Source organism: Neomonachus schauinslandi, chromosome 9 (assembly GCF_002201575.2).
Source record: "Neomonachus schauinslandi chromosome 9, ASM220157v2, whole genome shotgun sequence".
NCBI lineage: Eukaryota > Metazoa > Chordata > Mammalia > Carnivora > Phocidae > Neomonachus > Neomonachus schauinslandi.
In genome coordinates this window covers 103,796,644-103,810,624 of record NC_058411.1, presented here as the reverse complement: position 1 = coordinate 103,810,624, position 13,981 = coordinate 103,796,644, and the positions used below count along the sequence as shown (strand labels likewise).

Here is a 13,981-nt window from a genome sequence, read left to right as displayed (position 1 = left end):
TCACGACCTCGAGGGCTTCTTTCTTTCGAGTCCCAGGAGTCAGAGGGCACGGGGTGGGGGGGACGGAGTGGGGGACGGGGGAGGAGCGAGGGGGATGGGAGCTTGACACAAAGCGCTGACCTCCGAGGAGAGGAGCAGATGGTCCCACTTACTCCTGCCGCCGAGAGAGCGGCTCTCAGGGCCCCAGGCTCGGGGCGCTGACTCCGCCCGCCGTCCCGGGGACTGTGCCGGGGGCCCCGCGACGCTGGTCTGCCCGCCCGCCGCCCACTCTGCGCCTCGTGGCATCGCAGTCAGACCGCCTGGACCAGCCCGCTTCGAGCAAAGCTTGGTGGGGGGGGAAGGGGGGGGGCAGGCTGTGCTGAGAATCTGCTCTTATGGGATGCTGGAGCCTCAGGCAAGATCAGATTCTTAAGAACCTGCCAGACCCGGGGTTCCCAATCCGGGCTGTGCGTTTGAGACACCCTTGTGAGCTTTAATAGAGCTACAGATTCCTGAGCACGGCGCCTGACCAAAGGCTCTGAACCTCTGGCAGTGGAGTCCAGAAATCTGCGCTGTTAGCTGGCCTCCTAAGTTATTCTGCTGCACAGCCAAGTGTGAGAACGGTGGCCCGATCTAACCGCTTCATTTTCGTTGCACAAGTTGAGACTCCGGTAGAGGAGTTACCTGCCCCAGACATTGAATTGTGGTGGGTGGGGACTTGCATGCAAGAGAGGATGATGGGGAAGGGCCCCCCCAAACAATATGACCCTTAAAGTCAGCATTCAGGAAACAATTTATGAATTTATTTACCTAGTGTTTGTTCTAGGTACTCAAGGTAGACTGTTCCCTGCCGGTAAGGGACTCAGGCTCGAAGTTAGGTTATGTGTGAACAATGGACTCTAATACAGATAAGGACAAGGAGAGAGGCACAATTCTGCCTCCTTTGGGAGATGTGGAGGATGGGGGTGCTGCTAGAGAAAGGAGCAAAATGTTCCAGGCACAGGGGACAGCAGAAGTAAAGTAATAGAAGTGTGAGCATCTATAATATGTCCAGGGAAGGCCAACCTGTCTCACATGGTCAGAGTACAAACCACATGAAGGCAGAATTAGCTGGCTTTTGAGGCTAGGAAGATGAAACAGGATCTAATAATGAAGACTTTGAATGCCATCCCAAGGAGAGTGCTTTGATTCAAGGCAATGGAGAACCACCAAAGGTGTTTAATGATCATATTGGATTGTTAGGAAGATAATTATGGCTTTGGGATGGGGAAGAAGAGAGAGAGAGGACTGCAAGTGGGAAGGCTGGAGGGGGGAAGCTATTACAGAAACACCTGAAAGTAATAAGAGCCTAAGTCAAGGCAATGGGGTGCAAATGAGACAACACACCAGGATTTGGTGACCAGTTAGTTGGGGGAGATAGGGAGAAGGATGGGGCAGTGACCCCTTGGTTTATTTATAGCTTGGGCAGCGAGTGCATGATGATTAATAAGAGAGGGAGAGGAAGAGGTTGGGGTGGGTGTGGTGACTCCTTTGAATTTATGGGAAAGCTTTTGAAACCCTCTATGGAAAATGGTTCTTAGGGCTTTGGGAGACCTCTGACAACTAGAGGGCAAATAAGTCTATTTCTAAGAGTTGGCAGCCCCATACCAACCAAGAAACTCTATAATCCTCTCATGGAATATACTCCCTCTTCCCCCAAACAGATAAGGCTTATTGTGGAATATTGTTGGGGTGGGGCACCTGCAGGCCTTAATCTACTGTGGTTTGGTGTTAAGCCACCCGAGATTCTGTAGAGCTGTGAAACGGAAAAGCAGCATCGGATCAAGGTTTGAGAATAGGCGAGGGTCCTTTCATGGATGCAGAGGGGACCACTCTACCCAGTGTTATCCTAGAATCTTAATGTTGGTATGGACCTTAGAGATGGTCTTGTTTATCCTGCCCCACTTCCATTTTACAGATGGGGAAACCAAGGTTGGAACTGAAAGGCCACATAGGGAGTCTGTGACAGAGGCAGGCATGATCCCACGTCCCCTGTCCATTACCTGACCCCTGCAAGTATTAGTCCCTACAAATCCTAATATATGACTCTGGAAGTTTGGGGGAAGTATCTGTTTTTGTTGAGTTGTCCTCATGGTCATGTGAAAGCAATTTACTTAATAGCTCCAGCCTGGGCCGCCTAACCAGCCGCCCTTCCGGGAGGTGAGACAGATCCGGTGTCTTGACCAGAACGACGGGAAGTTAAGGATGTTGTGGGCCTGGGCAGGTTTACACAAGGAAGATTGGTGACCCTGACACGGGCAGAGACGTGCAGTCTGTGGAGAGGGCCTCTGCTGGGCCTGGACATTCTCAAGTCTGAGGCAGAGAGGGATTCCCCAGTCGGCCCCAGCCCCTGACCCTGTAGCCCTGGCTGGCGTGCTTGGAAGCAAATGGACCTCAAAGGCTGATGCTGGAGGAGCCTTTACAACTTGTCCAACTCAACTCCCTCATTTTATTTTATTTTATTTTTTTGAAGATTTTATTTATTTATTTGACAGAGAGAGACACAGTGAAAGAGGGAACACAAGCAGAGGGAGTGGGAGAGGGAGAAGCAGGCTCCCCGCAGAGCAGGGAGCCCTCAACTCCCTCATTTTAAAGATTTTTTTATTTTTTGACAGAGAGAGACACAGCGAGAGAGGGAACACAAGCAGGGGGAGTGGGAGAGGGAGAAGCAGACTTCCCGCCAAGCAGGGAACCCAATGCGGGGCTCGATCCCAGGACCCTGGGATCATGACCTGAGCCAAAGGCAGACACTTAACGAATGACTGAGCCATCCAGGCACCCCTCAACTCCTTCATTTTACAGAGAAGGAAACAGGCCCAGCGAGGGGCTTTGGTTTTATCAAGATCATACATCCAGTTGCGAAAAGGACTGAGTCAGGCTTACAGCTACCCCTCGAGCACTTCCTCCTCCCCGTCATTCACCCCACAGAAGCCACTGGTATTTTGCAGTGCTTTGCCCTCCCGCCCCAAACCAGGACAATAGATTACTCCTCTATTTTATAAGGCCCACCGGACAACGGGAGTAGCCCCGCAGGCCCCACCCTCTCCATTCCCTGCCGCTGAGTGTCCTGGATTGCTGATTTGCAAATGCTCAGGGAAGAGCTATCCTGGGCCGAGCATCTGGGTTGTTGATACACTTGTGTTCATAGAACTTAGGAAACGTGTGGGCTCAGGGAGCATTAGTGGGGCGATAACACCGTCTTATCATGGTGCTTATCTGCTATTAGTTACACTCCCGGAAACCTGCCCCCAAGCCCTGGGTGCAGCCTGCTGTGCCATGGGGTGTCCCTGACCTTGAGTCCGCATGGTGCTCTTCCTGTGTTTTCCTGGGAGAGTGTATGCAGGTATCCTCAGTCCTGTCTGAGCAGCATTGGAATACGTGGGCCCACCCCATCCTACCCCGGTCGTGATGCAGGGAAAGAGCACTGGTGTGGAGCTAGACCGCTCCAAGTTCAAATGCGTGCTGTAACATCAGTCACCGGCTGTGTCACATAAGCCCCCTGAGCCCCGGAGGTATAAGGGGCCAGCACCGAAAACAGTTGGCGCCCCTGCCCAGTGGCACATCCCCAGGCCACCTAAGGCGGGTGCCCTGCCTGTCCCTCAGCACGCTCTCCCCCACTGGAGGGTGCAGAGAGGAGGAGCTCATGGCTTGATCTGGAGGAAGACCTGGAGCCCCCAAATTATGGGCAGAATCATTACAAGCAGGACTTTGAGAGGTTTTATTCTCCTTGGGTTGTAAACGCCCAGCGCAGAGGTGCAGAGAAGGCCCAGATTGCCTCCCCTGCATCAGTACCCCGGGCCTTACAGTCCCTCGGAATCAAAGATCGGCCCATAAAGGTTCGACGCTCTCTCGAGCCCTACAGCGGGCCAACAGCTGCGTGCAGGGACTTTCCCAAGCTGAGGCTGGCCTCCCACTGCTCCCTACTTCTCCCCATCCAGGCCCCCGTTTGTCAGAGGTGGCTGCCAGGAGGGAGGGGAGCGATGTGGATTTATGGCTGCTGACTTGAAAGACAAAGTTGCCTTTTGTGTTAGAATTGGGGCTGGGGGGCATAGTGAGCTGGTGTTGGAGTGGGAGGGGCTGGGGTTCGGGGCTGAGGCAGGGGGTAAGGGGCTTGAGGAGGCAAGGTGGCAGACAAAGGGATCCAGAGGCTTCTCAGAGCAGGGTCACCAGGCAAAGGCCTAGAGGAATCGGCAAAGCCGAGCATGGCCTCTGAGACACTGCAGTCCTCTGGGGCTGTTTGTAAGCAGAGACTATCCACCCACACCCATCCAGCACCCAACCCCAGAAGTGCCCCAGCCCCAGAAACATTCTCTTCGGATTCAGAACCTGAATTCAACTCTCAGATTTCCCTTTGGAAGCTCAGAGAAGTAAATGCAGGTCTTCTAAGTTCATGCTTCCCCCCCCCCCTCCCGCCAAATGGCAATGTTAACGTCGGGGTTCTTCCGTAACAGTGGAAGTCAGGGGCAATGTGGGGACTGAGATAGTAGGGAGACAGGGACAGAGTGCTGGGGAAGGTGAGCCTGGGCCAGATCACCCCAAGGACAAGACCAAGATCCCTTTGGGGGTTGTGGCAAACCCCCAGGACTCAAGGTTCTCTGCTACCACCTCCCTCCTTCCCGTGCAAGTTTAGAGATAGGACATTTACAAGTGTTTTGAGGAGTTTAAAGAGCATTTGTGGCGGGACTTGGCTGGCCTCTTTGCCCTCCAAGGGTCACTCTGCCTGGTGGGTCTGGGTGGAGGCCAGAGGAGCCCCTCGGTTGCCTGAGTTCAGCAGGTGCTTTAACTACACCTCAGAGAGCCACATCCAGCCCCCAGAATGAGCCTGGCCAATAAAGGCATGAGTTTATGGGCTTCATAAACATTTTACTAGAGAAATCAAGGCCTCAATTACCCAGTGGCCTCTTCCAGCTGACAGCTCGCCTATTGGGGCCCCTGTGAAGCCCCAGGCAGCAGTGAGATAGAAGAAGCCAAGCTTGGTTTATACCTGGCTGCCCCCTCCCCTGGCACGGATGCCCCCTCGCCATCCAGGCCTTGCAAATTCTGTCTTTATTCACTTCTCTAGAGGGCTTGAGGTCCTACCACTAATTCTCTGGGCCTTAGCCTCTCTGAGGGAAGATGGCCACCCCCTTGGAAAAGACAGCTTCTACTCCCTCTCCCCTCAAGCCCACCGTCCTCTTCTGTAACTTCTCAGCTCCCTTTAACTCAAGATTCTACTAATTTCCCTCAGCAACCGCTAGCAAGGAGTTACTATGTGCTAAGCACTTTACAGATCGATCTCATTGGGTCCCCTAGTACGGCAGCTTAGCAACGTGAGCTGTTTTCTTCCCTATTTTATACGTGAGAAAGGAGAGGCTCTGAGAGATTAAGTAACTTGCCCAAGGTCACACAGCTAAGAGTGGCGGTGTTGAGTTTTGAATGTCGTTCTGTTTGACTCCAGAGCCCATACCATTTACTGTCCCACTACCTCGAAAAGCTCTTAGCAAGTATTTCCCCACTAGGAGCTGAAACTCTTGCCGTGTGAGGCCTTCCTGTCACGCAGTGTGCTAGCCCTAGGGTATGATCAAATACGGGCCTTGTCAGTGATCTAAGTCCGTGTGACCAAGAGCAGAGGGAGCCCGCGGGGGCAATGCTAGGCTAGTGCTCAAGATGGTCAGGAAGGGGGGCTCTCAGATTGGGCGGCAAGAGAGAAGGCAGCTAGGGGTCTGAGGCCTTGTCTTGGATTTAGACCAGCACTGTCCGATAGAATTTTCTGTGATGATGCAAATATTCTATTGGTGATGTCCCATATTGTACCACTTATGGCTCTTAAGCGCTTGAACGGTAGCTGGTAAGTCAGAGGAGTTGAATTTTTCAATTTGATGCAATTTTAAATGGCCACATGTGGCTAGTGGCTACCATATTGGACAGCTCAGGGATACTCACTGCAGCTGATGGCTGAATCTGCTCAAGGTCCTCTGGTGATAAAAGGCTCAGACCAGCCCCAAGGGGCTCTGGCCATTTCTAGATGCCCTACTCTAAGGGGGACTTGCCTGCCTAGAGCCTGGCTAGAGGAGGGTCTCTGGGCTCAAGGCATCTGAACATCATTTCACATCACAAGTGGCTGAAGGAGTGAAGGGTGTTTCACTTCCGAAGATGTTTCCTAGGGAACAACCCAGGCCTCAAGTATTTGAAGGGCTGTGTGTGAAGAACAAAATTGTTTGTCTTCTAGAGCAATACTATACAGTGGAAATATAATATGAGCCACATAGCTAATTTTAAATTTTCTACGAGTCAGTCACATTTATTAAAAAAAAGAAACAGGCAAAGTTAACTTTAATAATCAATTTTATTTGACTTAATATATCTAAGCTACTATTCCAACATATAATCATTATTTTTATTTTTATTTTTTTTTAAGTAATCTCTATGCGCAACATGGGCTTTGAACTCATAACCTCAAGATGAAGAGTCACATGCTGTATCAAGTGAGCTAGCCAGGTGCCCCAATATAATCATCATTTTTAAATTATTAATAAGTGTTTTTGCATTTTTGTGAACCAAGTCTTTAAAATAGTAAATAGTAAAATAATTAATAGTTTAAAATAGTAAAATAGTAAAAAAAAATTAAAAATAGTATTTGAACTTGTAATCAGTATTTTAAATTATTTTTTAAAGATTTTTATCTTTTTTTTTAAAAGGAAGGACATTCTTTTTTTTTTTTTTTTTTTTTTTAATATTTTTACTTATTTGACAGAGAGACAGCAAGAGGGAACACAAGTAGGGGGAGCGGGAGTGGGAGAAGCAGGCTTCCCGCCAAGCAGGGAGCCCGATGCGGGGCTCGATCCCAGGACCCTGGGATCATGACCTGAGTTGAAGGCAGACGCTTAACGACTGAGCCACCCAGGTGCCCCAAAGACTTTTATCTTTAAAGAGAGTGAGTGTACAAGCAGGGGGAGCGGCAGGCAGAGGGAGAAGCAGGCTCCCCACTGAGCAGGCAGCCTGAGGTGGGGCTCGATCCCAGCACCCTGGAATCATGACCTTAGCCAAAGGCAGATGCTTAATGACTGAGCCACCCAGGTGCCGCAGTATTTTAAATTATTAATTATTACTATCAATTACAATTATTTTTCCAATTTTTAAGTTGTAAAATACACATAAAATTTACTTTTAAATTTTATTAAAGTATTAAGTTTTTAAAACATTCTAAAGTATTAAGTTTAAAAAAAATTTTTTTTTAAATTTTAGAGAGCGCACTCATTGGGGGGGTGTGCAGAGGCAGGGAGGGGCAGAGGGAGTGGGAGAATCTCAAGCACGCGCCCAGTGCAGTGCCCAATGCAGGGCTCAATCTCACCACCCTGAGATCACGACCTGAGCCAAAATCAAGAGTCGGATGCCTAACTGACTGAGCCACCCAGGCGCCCCTGAAATTTATTGTCTTAACCATTTTTTAAGTGTACAGTTCAGTGGCATTAAGTACCTTCGTGTTATTATGTGAACCATCACTACCATCCATCTCCAGAATTCACCTTCCAGAAGTAAAACTCCATTTCTATTAAACAACAACTCTCATTTCCCTATTCCCCCAGCCCTTGGCAGTCACCCCTTTACTTTCGGTCTCTATGAGTGTGACTATTCTAAGTACCTCACGTAAGTGGAATCATACAGTGTTTGTCCTTTTGTGTCTGGCTTATTTCACTTAGCATAATGGCCTCAAAGTTTATCCACGTGGTAGCATGTGTCAGATGTTCCTTCCTTTCTCAGGCAGAATAATATTCCCTTGTGTGTGTGTACCACATGGGGTTAATCCACTCACCCAGTGAGGGACAGACACTTGGGCTACTTCCACCTCTCAGCTGTTATGAATAATGCCGCTGGGTACACAGGTATACAAATAGCTCTTTAAGACCCTGCTTTTAGGGGCACCAGGGTGGCTCAGTCGTTAAGCGTCTGCCTTCGGCTCGGGTCGTGATCCCAGAGTCCTGGGATCGAGCCCCATGTCGGGCTCCCTGCACCGCGGGGAAGCCTGCTTCTCCCTCTCCTACTCCCCCTGCTTGTACAAGTTCCCTCTCTCACTGTGTCTCTCTCTGTCAAATAAATAAATAAAATCTTTAAAAAAAATTTAAAAAAAGACCCTGCTTTTAATTCTTTCGGGTCTATACCGAGAGGTGGAATTGCTGGATCATATGCTAAGTCTATTACGTATTTTTTGAAGAACTGCCATACGCTGTTTTCCGTAACAGCTACTCCATTTTACTTTCCCACCAACAGTACACAAGGGTTCCAATTTCTCCATATGCTTGCCAACACTTGTTATCTTCTGTTGTTCTTTGTTTTTGTTTCTGTTTTTGCTTTGACCATAGCTATCCTAATGGGTGTGAGGTAGTCTCATTACGGTTTTGATTTGCCTTTCCCTAATGCTTAGTGTCTTTTTATTTATTTTATACCCAATCTTTGAAATCCAATGAGTATTTTACACTTACAGCCCATCTCAGTTTGGACTAGCGACATTTCAAGTGCTTAATAGCTGGCTACTATATTGGAAAATGTGATTCTAGAGGGGACGGTTAGGGGGAGTGGGTAGAAGCAGAGGAGATTCAGGCTTGTCTACAGTGTAAGGAAAAACATTACAATCACCTCAGCTGCCTGAGGAAGGCTAGGCATCCAGGGTGTCCCTGATCCTTGGTGGGAATGGATACGAGGAGGGGGTTGCCTTGGTGGCCTTTGGAGGAGTCTGTAGTTTGTGGTTGTTCCTCATGTACCAGCTGCCTGGGTGGGTGGGTGGGGGGCAGTTGATGTCTCAGACCCCCAGTGCCACCGGCTTCTGCAAAGGCTGTGTTTTGAACTCTCCATCCTAACATGCCCGCTGATCTTTTTGTCATCATACGTCGGATTATAGTCAGAGAGTGGGAGGCTGGGCTTGGGGGTTGCTGCCAGCTTCCTTCCCAGCACTCTGCCTCGACCCTTCCCTGCCCCCCAGCATCCCCCTGGAGCCTGTCTAATCAGATCCAGACCTGACCTTGCCAGAGGTTCTGGACCAGGAGGCAAGTCCTCCCTCCCCTCTGTGAGCTGGTCTAGATTTGGCTCTCAGGAGACCCCCCTCCCCTTGGGTGATTTATAGGGGGTGTCCAGGAGTTGTTTCCTGCCAGTTTCTGTTCCCTTCCAGCCCCGTGGATTGCTGGGCTCTCTCTGCCCATCTTGCCCCACCGCCTGGCTGTACCCATGGTGGGGCAGGGAGGGACTGGGAGAGTCGTTCCCAGACGGCCGGGGGACAGAGGTGCTTTCTCCGCAGTGGCCCCCAAGCAGGCCTTTGTCCTCCCTGTCACTCTCTCTAGCCCTCACACCGGAAGGGCTCGCAACCACTGCCCATTACCCCCTCCCGTTACCTGGCCTGGAGTGAGGGACCCAAAACAGTCCCTGCCTAACCAACAGCATCAACGGCCACACGGCACAGCACCACCTTCACGTACACCAGCCACGGACCCAACACTGCCAACAGTGGCCACAGACAGTGTCTCCAGCTACACCGGTAACCCGTGCCTTCCATTACCCATCACGCCGTGGCTCCAGGATGACCGGTTCAGGGCTCAGCATGCTCAGAGGTCCCTTCCTCAGGCCCACATGCCCATGGTTGCCCAGAAATCCCCTCCCCAGAGAGACATGGTGAAGGACGCCTTCCCTCTGACTCTGGCCTGCTAGCACCAGCCAGGGCAAAAACAAACTTGTGAGCCAAGCTGGTCCCAGAGAGATGGGAGGAGGCCTGAGTGGCCCCTGGAATCTTTCTCCCACTTCCTAAAGAAAAAAAAAAAAAAGTTGCCTGTGAACGAGGAGTGAATGCAAGATTGTGGATGTGGACAAGGGCCTGTTGATGGAGGCAGTGGGAGTCCTAGCTGGAAGGGCCCCGGGGAATACCTGCTCCCCTTCATTTACAGATGAGCGGACTGGTGTCCGAGGACGCTGCCTACCCCAGGTCTCGTGGCAAACCCCCTGGACATCTAAGGAACAGATAGGCCTGACCAAAGGGCTGGGTAGGGGTGTGAGGACGGGGAGGCAAGAAGGAGCCTCAGATAAAGAAGATCACCCCCTCCTACTACATCCCCCTTCCCTGGGCCACACCTGCAGCCCGCTGGGCTCCGAGGGGTGGGACTGCGGAGCTCTCTCTGAAGCTCCTCTTCCCTCAGCCGGCAACATGGTACCAACTCCCAACCCCTTGGGAAGAGGCTTGTCTGACCTGCAGTCCACTCTGGGGTTACCTGCCCTTGGAGAGTGACAACGTGACCAAGTTGCTGGAGAACTAAGGGACCCCTGCAGAGGGCCTGGGCCTCAGTGCCCCCTTCAGAAAATGAAGGGGTTGGCTTTCAGATGAGTGGTTTTCAAGTACTTTTAAAGGCAAAGCTGCCCCTCGAATGACATGTTTGGGAGAACTGCAGTTGCATAAAGCTGATAGAGAGGGCCGGCGAGGGGCCGCTCTGGTGGAAGGGAAATGTGGAGAGCCCTGGGCAGAGGGGCTCAGCTGCATCCCAGGGGCCCCAGGGGCCACTTAGGAATCCTGTTGTCCACTGTGTGAAGTACACCAGGCCGGCTTCTTACCTGTGACCACTTCCTGCTTGATCACTTCCCTCTGGCACACATTCAACCCATGCTGTTGTCCTTGTTTGGTTTTGGGGGGAGGCCAGACTTTCTCCATCCCCAACTCCCTGCGAAGAAGCAGCTCTACCCCTAACACTCTCCTCAGGCCAGCTCCTCGCTCCAGGCACCCCCAGGGAGCCCAGGCTGGGGCTAGAAACACAAAAGGAGTTGGCTCCTTAATGAGTCGGCATCTGTAGTCAGCAGAGCCATCAGGCCCCGCCCCAGGTCCCTGGGGGGCTGAGAGCTCTTCTCCAGCTGGAGTGGGGAGGGGGCAGGCCGCTCCCCAGCTCCTGAGTGGGCAGAGCCCCCGGGCGTACCGGCAGCCAAGCCAGGAGCCTGGGTGCCCTCTCCACTCCCTAGGCCCGCATCCAACCCTGCCCTCCTGGAGGCTGAGGCCCGGAGGTGGTAGAGGGGACCCAGCAGGGCCTTGGCCCCCTCTCGCAAGCCCCTGGGCTGACCTGCAGGTCCTTGGCCAAACACAGCTTTTGGCCTGAGACAGGGCAGGCTGACCTCACAGTGCTCTCTGGGGATCCTCTCACCAAGCCTGATGGGGCCACCAGCTGGGGTACTTGCCCCCACGTCCTGCTCACAAGGGCCCCCAAGGTGTGCCTTATAAAGGCTCCACCTACGTGGGGCCACGGGGGATTATCTGCACAGATAATCAGACTAGCCGCGGGAGCTGAGACCTACAAACCCCCGTTCACATCCAGCCGTAGACACGCAGGCCACATACATGGAGACAGCCGCATCCTCCCAGAAAACACAGCCCTGCACACATGTGCAAGGAGCTGCTCACACCCATCAGCTGCACTCCCAGGAGGCCCTGAAAGAGGAGGAGGCAGGGCGGGGGATTTTTATGCATGTTTATATTTAATGAACCACATGCAAATGAGATGGAGAATGCGCCACAAAAGAGTCAGCCCCCAGAGACTCTGAGAAGAAGGGACAAAGGCTCTGCCTTCTGGGGCTGCCCTGGAGTCCAGAACGAGCCGGGGGGCTGAGGGGGCCTGAGATGGGGTGTGCCCACCCACACCAGGGAGCCAGGGGCAGGAGCAAGGGCGAGCTCCAGTGCCCGTGCTGCTGTGGGGGGAGGGCTCCTTCTGGGAGGGGACAACTGTCCCAGTTGATGGAGTGCCCGAGGGGAGGGGCTGCCTGCCTGGACAGATGGTGAGCCGCCTTCCCGCACTTGAAGCAAAGTGGATTTTAATGAAATCGCAGCCCCCGTGCTGAAGCTGGGAACCCGCGTGGGAGGGGCGACTTCCCTGGGCTCACGGGGGTGGGGGGTGGGGGGTGGGGGGGGTCTGGGGATGGGTGCGAGTGAGGGTGGGTAGGGACACTTAACCAGCCTAAAATGGGGTGTGGGGGGGTGCACCATAGCCCCTCTGGCCCTGCCTCTTCAGACCAGAGTTCAAGCAGTTCAGATCCCCAAAAGGTGGGGAGGGGGTCCCTGAATATTTATGACACATTGAAATGTAGATTGTAGGTCTGACAGTGTTCTGAGAGGCTTGTCACCTTGGATGGATATACCACCCTCTCGGGGTGCATCGAGATGCTGCAGAACTGGGGATGGGGGAGCTGAGGAAAGGCAAAAAGTAAAAAAAGGCTGCTGGGCGCTGGTAAGCAGGGTCTGATGACTGGTGTCTGTGCTGGGCGCCACCGGACTAACTGCTTCCCCTCTCTGGACCTCAGTTTCCTATTCTGTAAACCAGGCGGCATAATACTCAGGCCTTCGATGCCTTAGGGGGAGTTTATACAACTACATCCGCAAGCAGTGGAAACAGTGGGAGTAGGACTTGGGAACAGGGCCTTTGCGGATCACCAGCCCAAGAACTCCTTGTTAGAGGCTTGTTGTCCAAGACTTTGTCCAGACCTTTCTCAGCATGTCCCAGCCGTATACCACCCCTTAGGCAGAGATGCTTCTTATGGGGGGAGGCAGGGTCAGTGATGGTGTGTCCCCCCCAAGCCTTTGCCCTGCGTCTGCCAGCCCAGGAAAACTCGCAGCCCGCAGGGCGGGTGAGGTCCGGGGCTCCAGGACATGGGACTGTGACACCCCACCCCTCCTCCCCCTCACACCTCAGCAGTGTGCCTCTTCCATACACACATCCCTATTTTTCACCAGCCATGTCGGACTTCCACGTGCATCCCCAGGCCACCGTGGGAGAGGAGGGCGGTGTGGCCCGCTTCCAGTGCCAAATCCATGGGCTTCCCAAACCCCTGATCACGTGGGAGAAGAACAGAGTCCCCATTGACACGGACGATGAGCGGTGAGCCACGCGTGGGAAAGCTGGAGGGAAGACGGAGAGGTGGGCAGCCCCCAGGGTGGTGCTTCTGCAGCTCTGTTGAGATTAAGTGTCCGTGTGGCTGGCAGGGCCCAGACCGGAGGCTGGCGGATTTATCCGTGAGGACTGTGTGTGATTGTTGGCAAGGCTGGAATTGTGAGAGTCCCAGTGTGGGTCTGTGATGACGATGCTGACTTTGGGACCCGGCTGTGTCTGTGACGTCAGTGTCCCTGCGGCTGATGGTGCCCGTGGTTGTGCTGGTGGTCAGCTCTGCCCCCCCCAAAAAAACAGGTACACATTGCTGCCCAAGGGGGTCTTGCAGATCACAGGACTTCGGGCTGAGGACAGTGGTGTCTTCCACTGTGTGGCCTCGAATATTGCCAGCGTCCGGGTCAGCCACGGGGCCAGGCTCACCGTGTCAGGTGAGGGTCTTTTGCTCTGACTGGTTCTGCCCCTAACCAGCCCCCTGACTTCTCCTCACCCTCAGATCAATCCCTGTTCAACTGAGCCCTGGAGACTTGTCAGCCAAGTGCACACGTAGGGCACCTTCTAAGCTCACAGCTCTGTGCTCCTTGTGGTGAGGGTTCAGGAGGGTTCAGAGGCCCACGCTTTGGCTCAGCTCTCCCCAGGGAAGCCCATCCTCTGCTTACCCTGGGGCTCTCCCATTGCTAGAGGGCCCTGCAAGGCTGGGATGGAGGTGTGCAAGGCCCTGGGGCCCCTAGCATCTCCGCTCTGCCCCACAGGACCTGGTTTCTGGGCTGAATCTCGTTCCCCACTCCCCGTGTCCTGGGTTGTGGGTGGGATGAGGTGGGAAGGGTCACCGCTGAAGTGAAAAAACATGGCCTCTTCCTCCCAGGCTCGGGCTCCGGGGCCTACAAGGAGCCAGTGATTCTCGTGGGGCCTGAGAACCTCACTCTGACGGTGCACCAGACCGCAGTGCTTGAGTGTGTCGCCACGGGCAACCCGCGCCCCATTGTGTCCTGGAGCCGCCTGGGTGAGCCTCCTCCTACAGCCCCTGCCTCTCCCACCCCTGTCCCACCCCCTGGGAGGGCGGTCTCATCACCCAGCTGTTGGGGGGG

General features: G+C 53.3%; 1 protein-coding gene across 1 annotated transcript in view; it reads left to right on the top strand.

Moving 5' to 3' along the window:
• Positions 1-13,981, top strand: part of IGDCC3 (immunoglobulin superfamily DCC subclass member 3) — a 40,674-nt gene that overhangs the window by 20,764 nt on the left and 5,929 nt on the right. Inside the window, exons 3-5 of the mRNA XM_021693719.1 lie at positions 12,743-12,887; positions 13,194-13,324; positions 13,759-13,896. Coding sequence (XP_021549394.1) covers positions 12,743-12,887; positions 13,194-13,324; positions 13,759-13,896 — 414 coding nt within the window. The remainder of the gene's footprint in view (positions 1-12,742; positions 12,888-13,193; positions 13,325-13,758; positions 13,897-13,981) is intronic.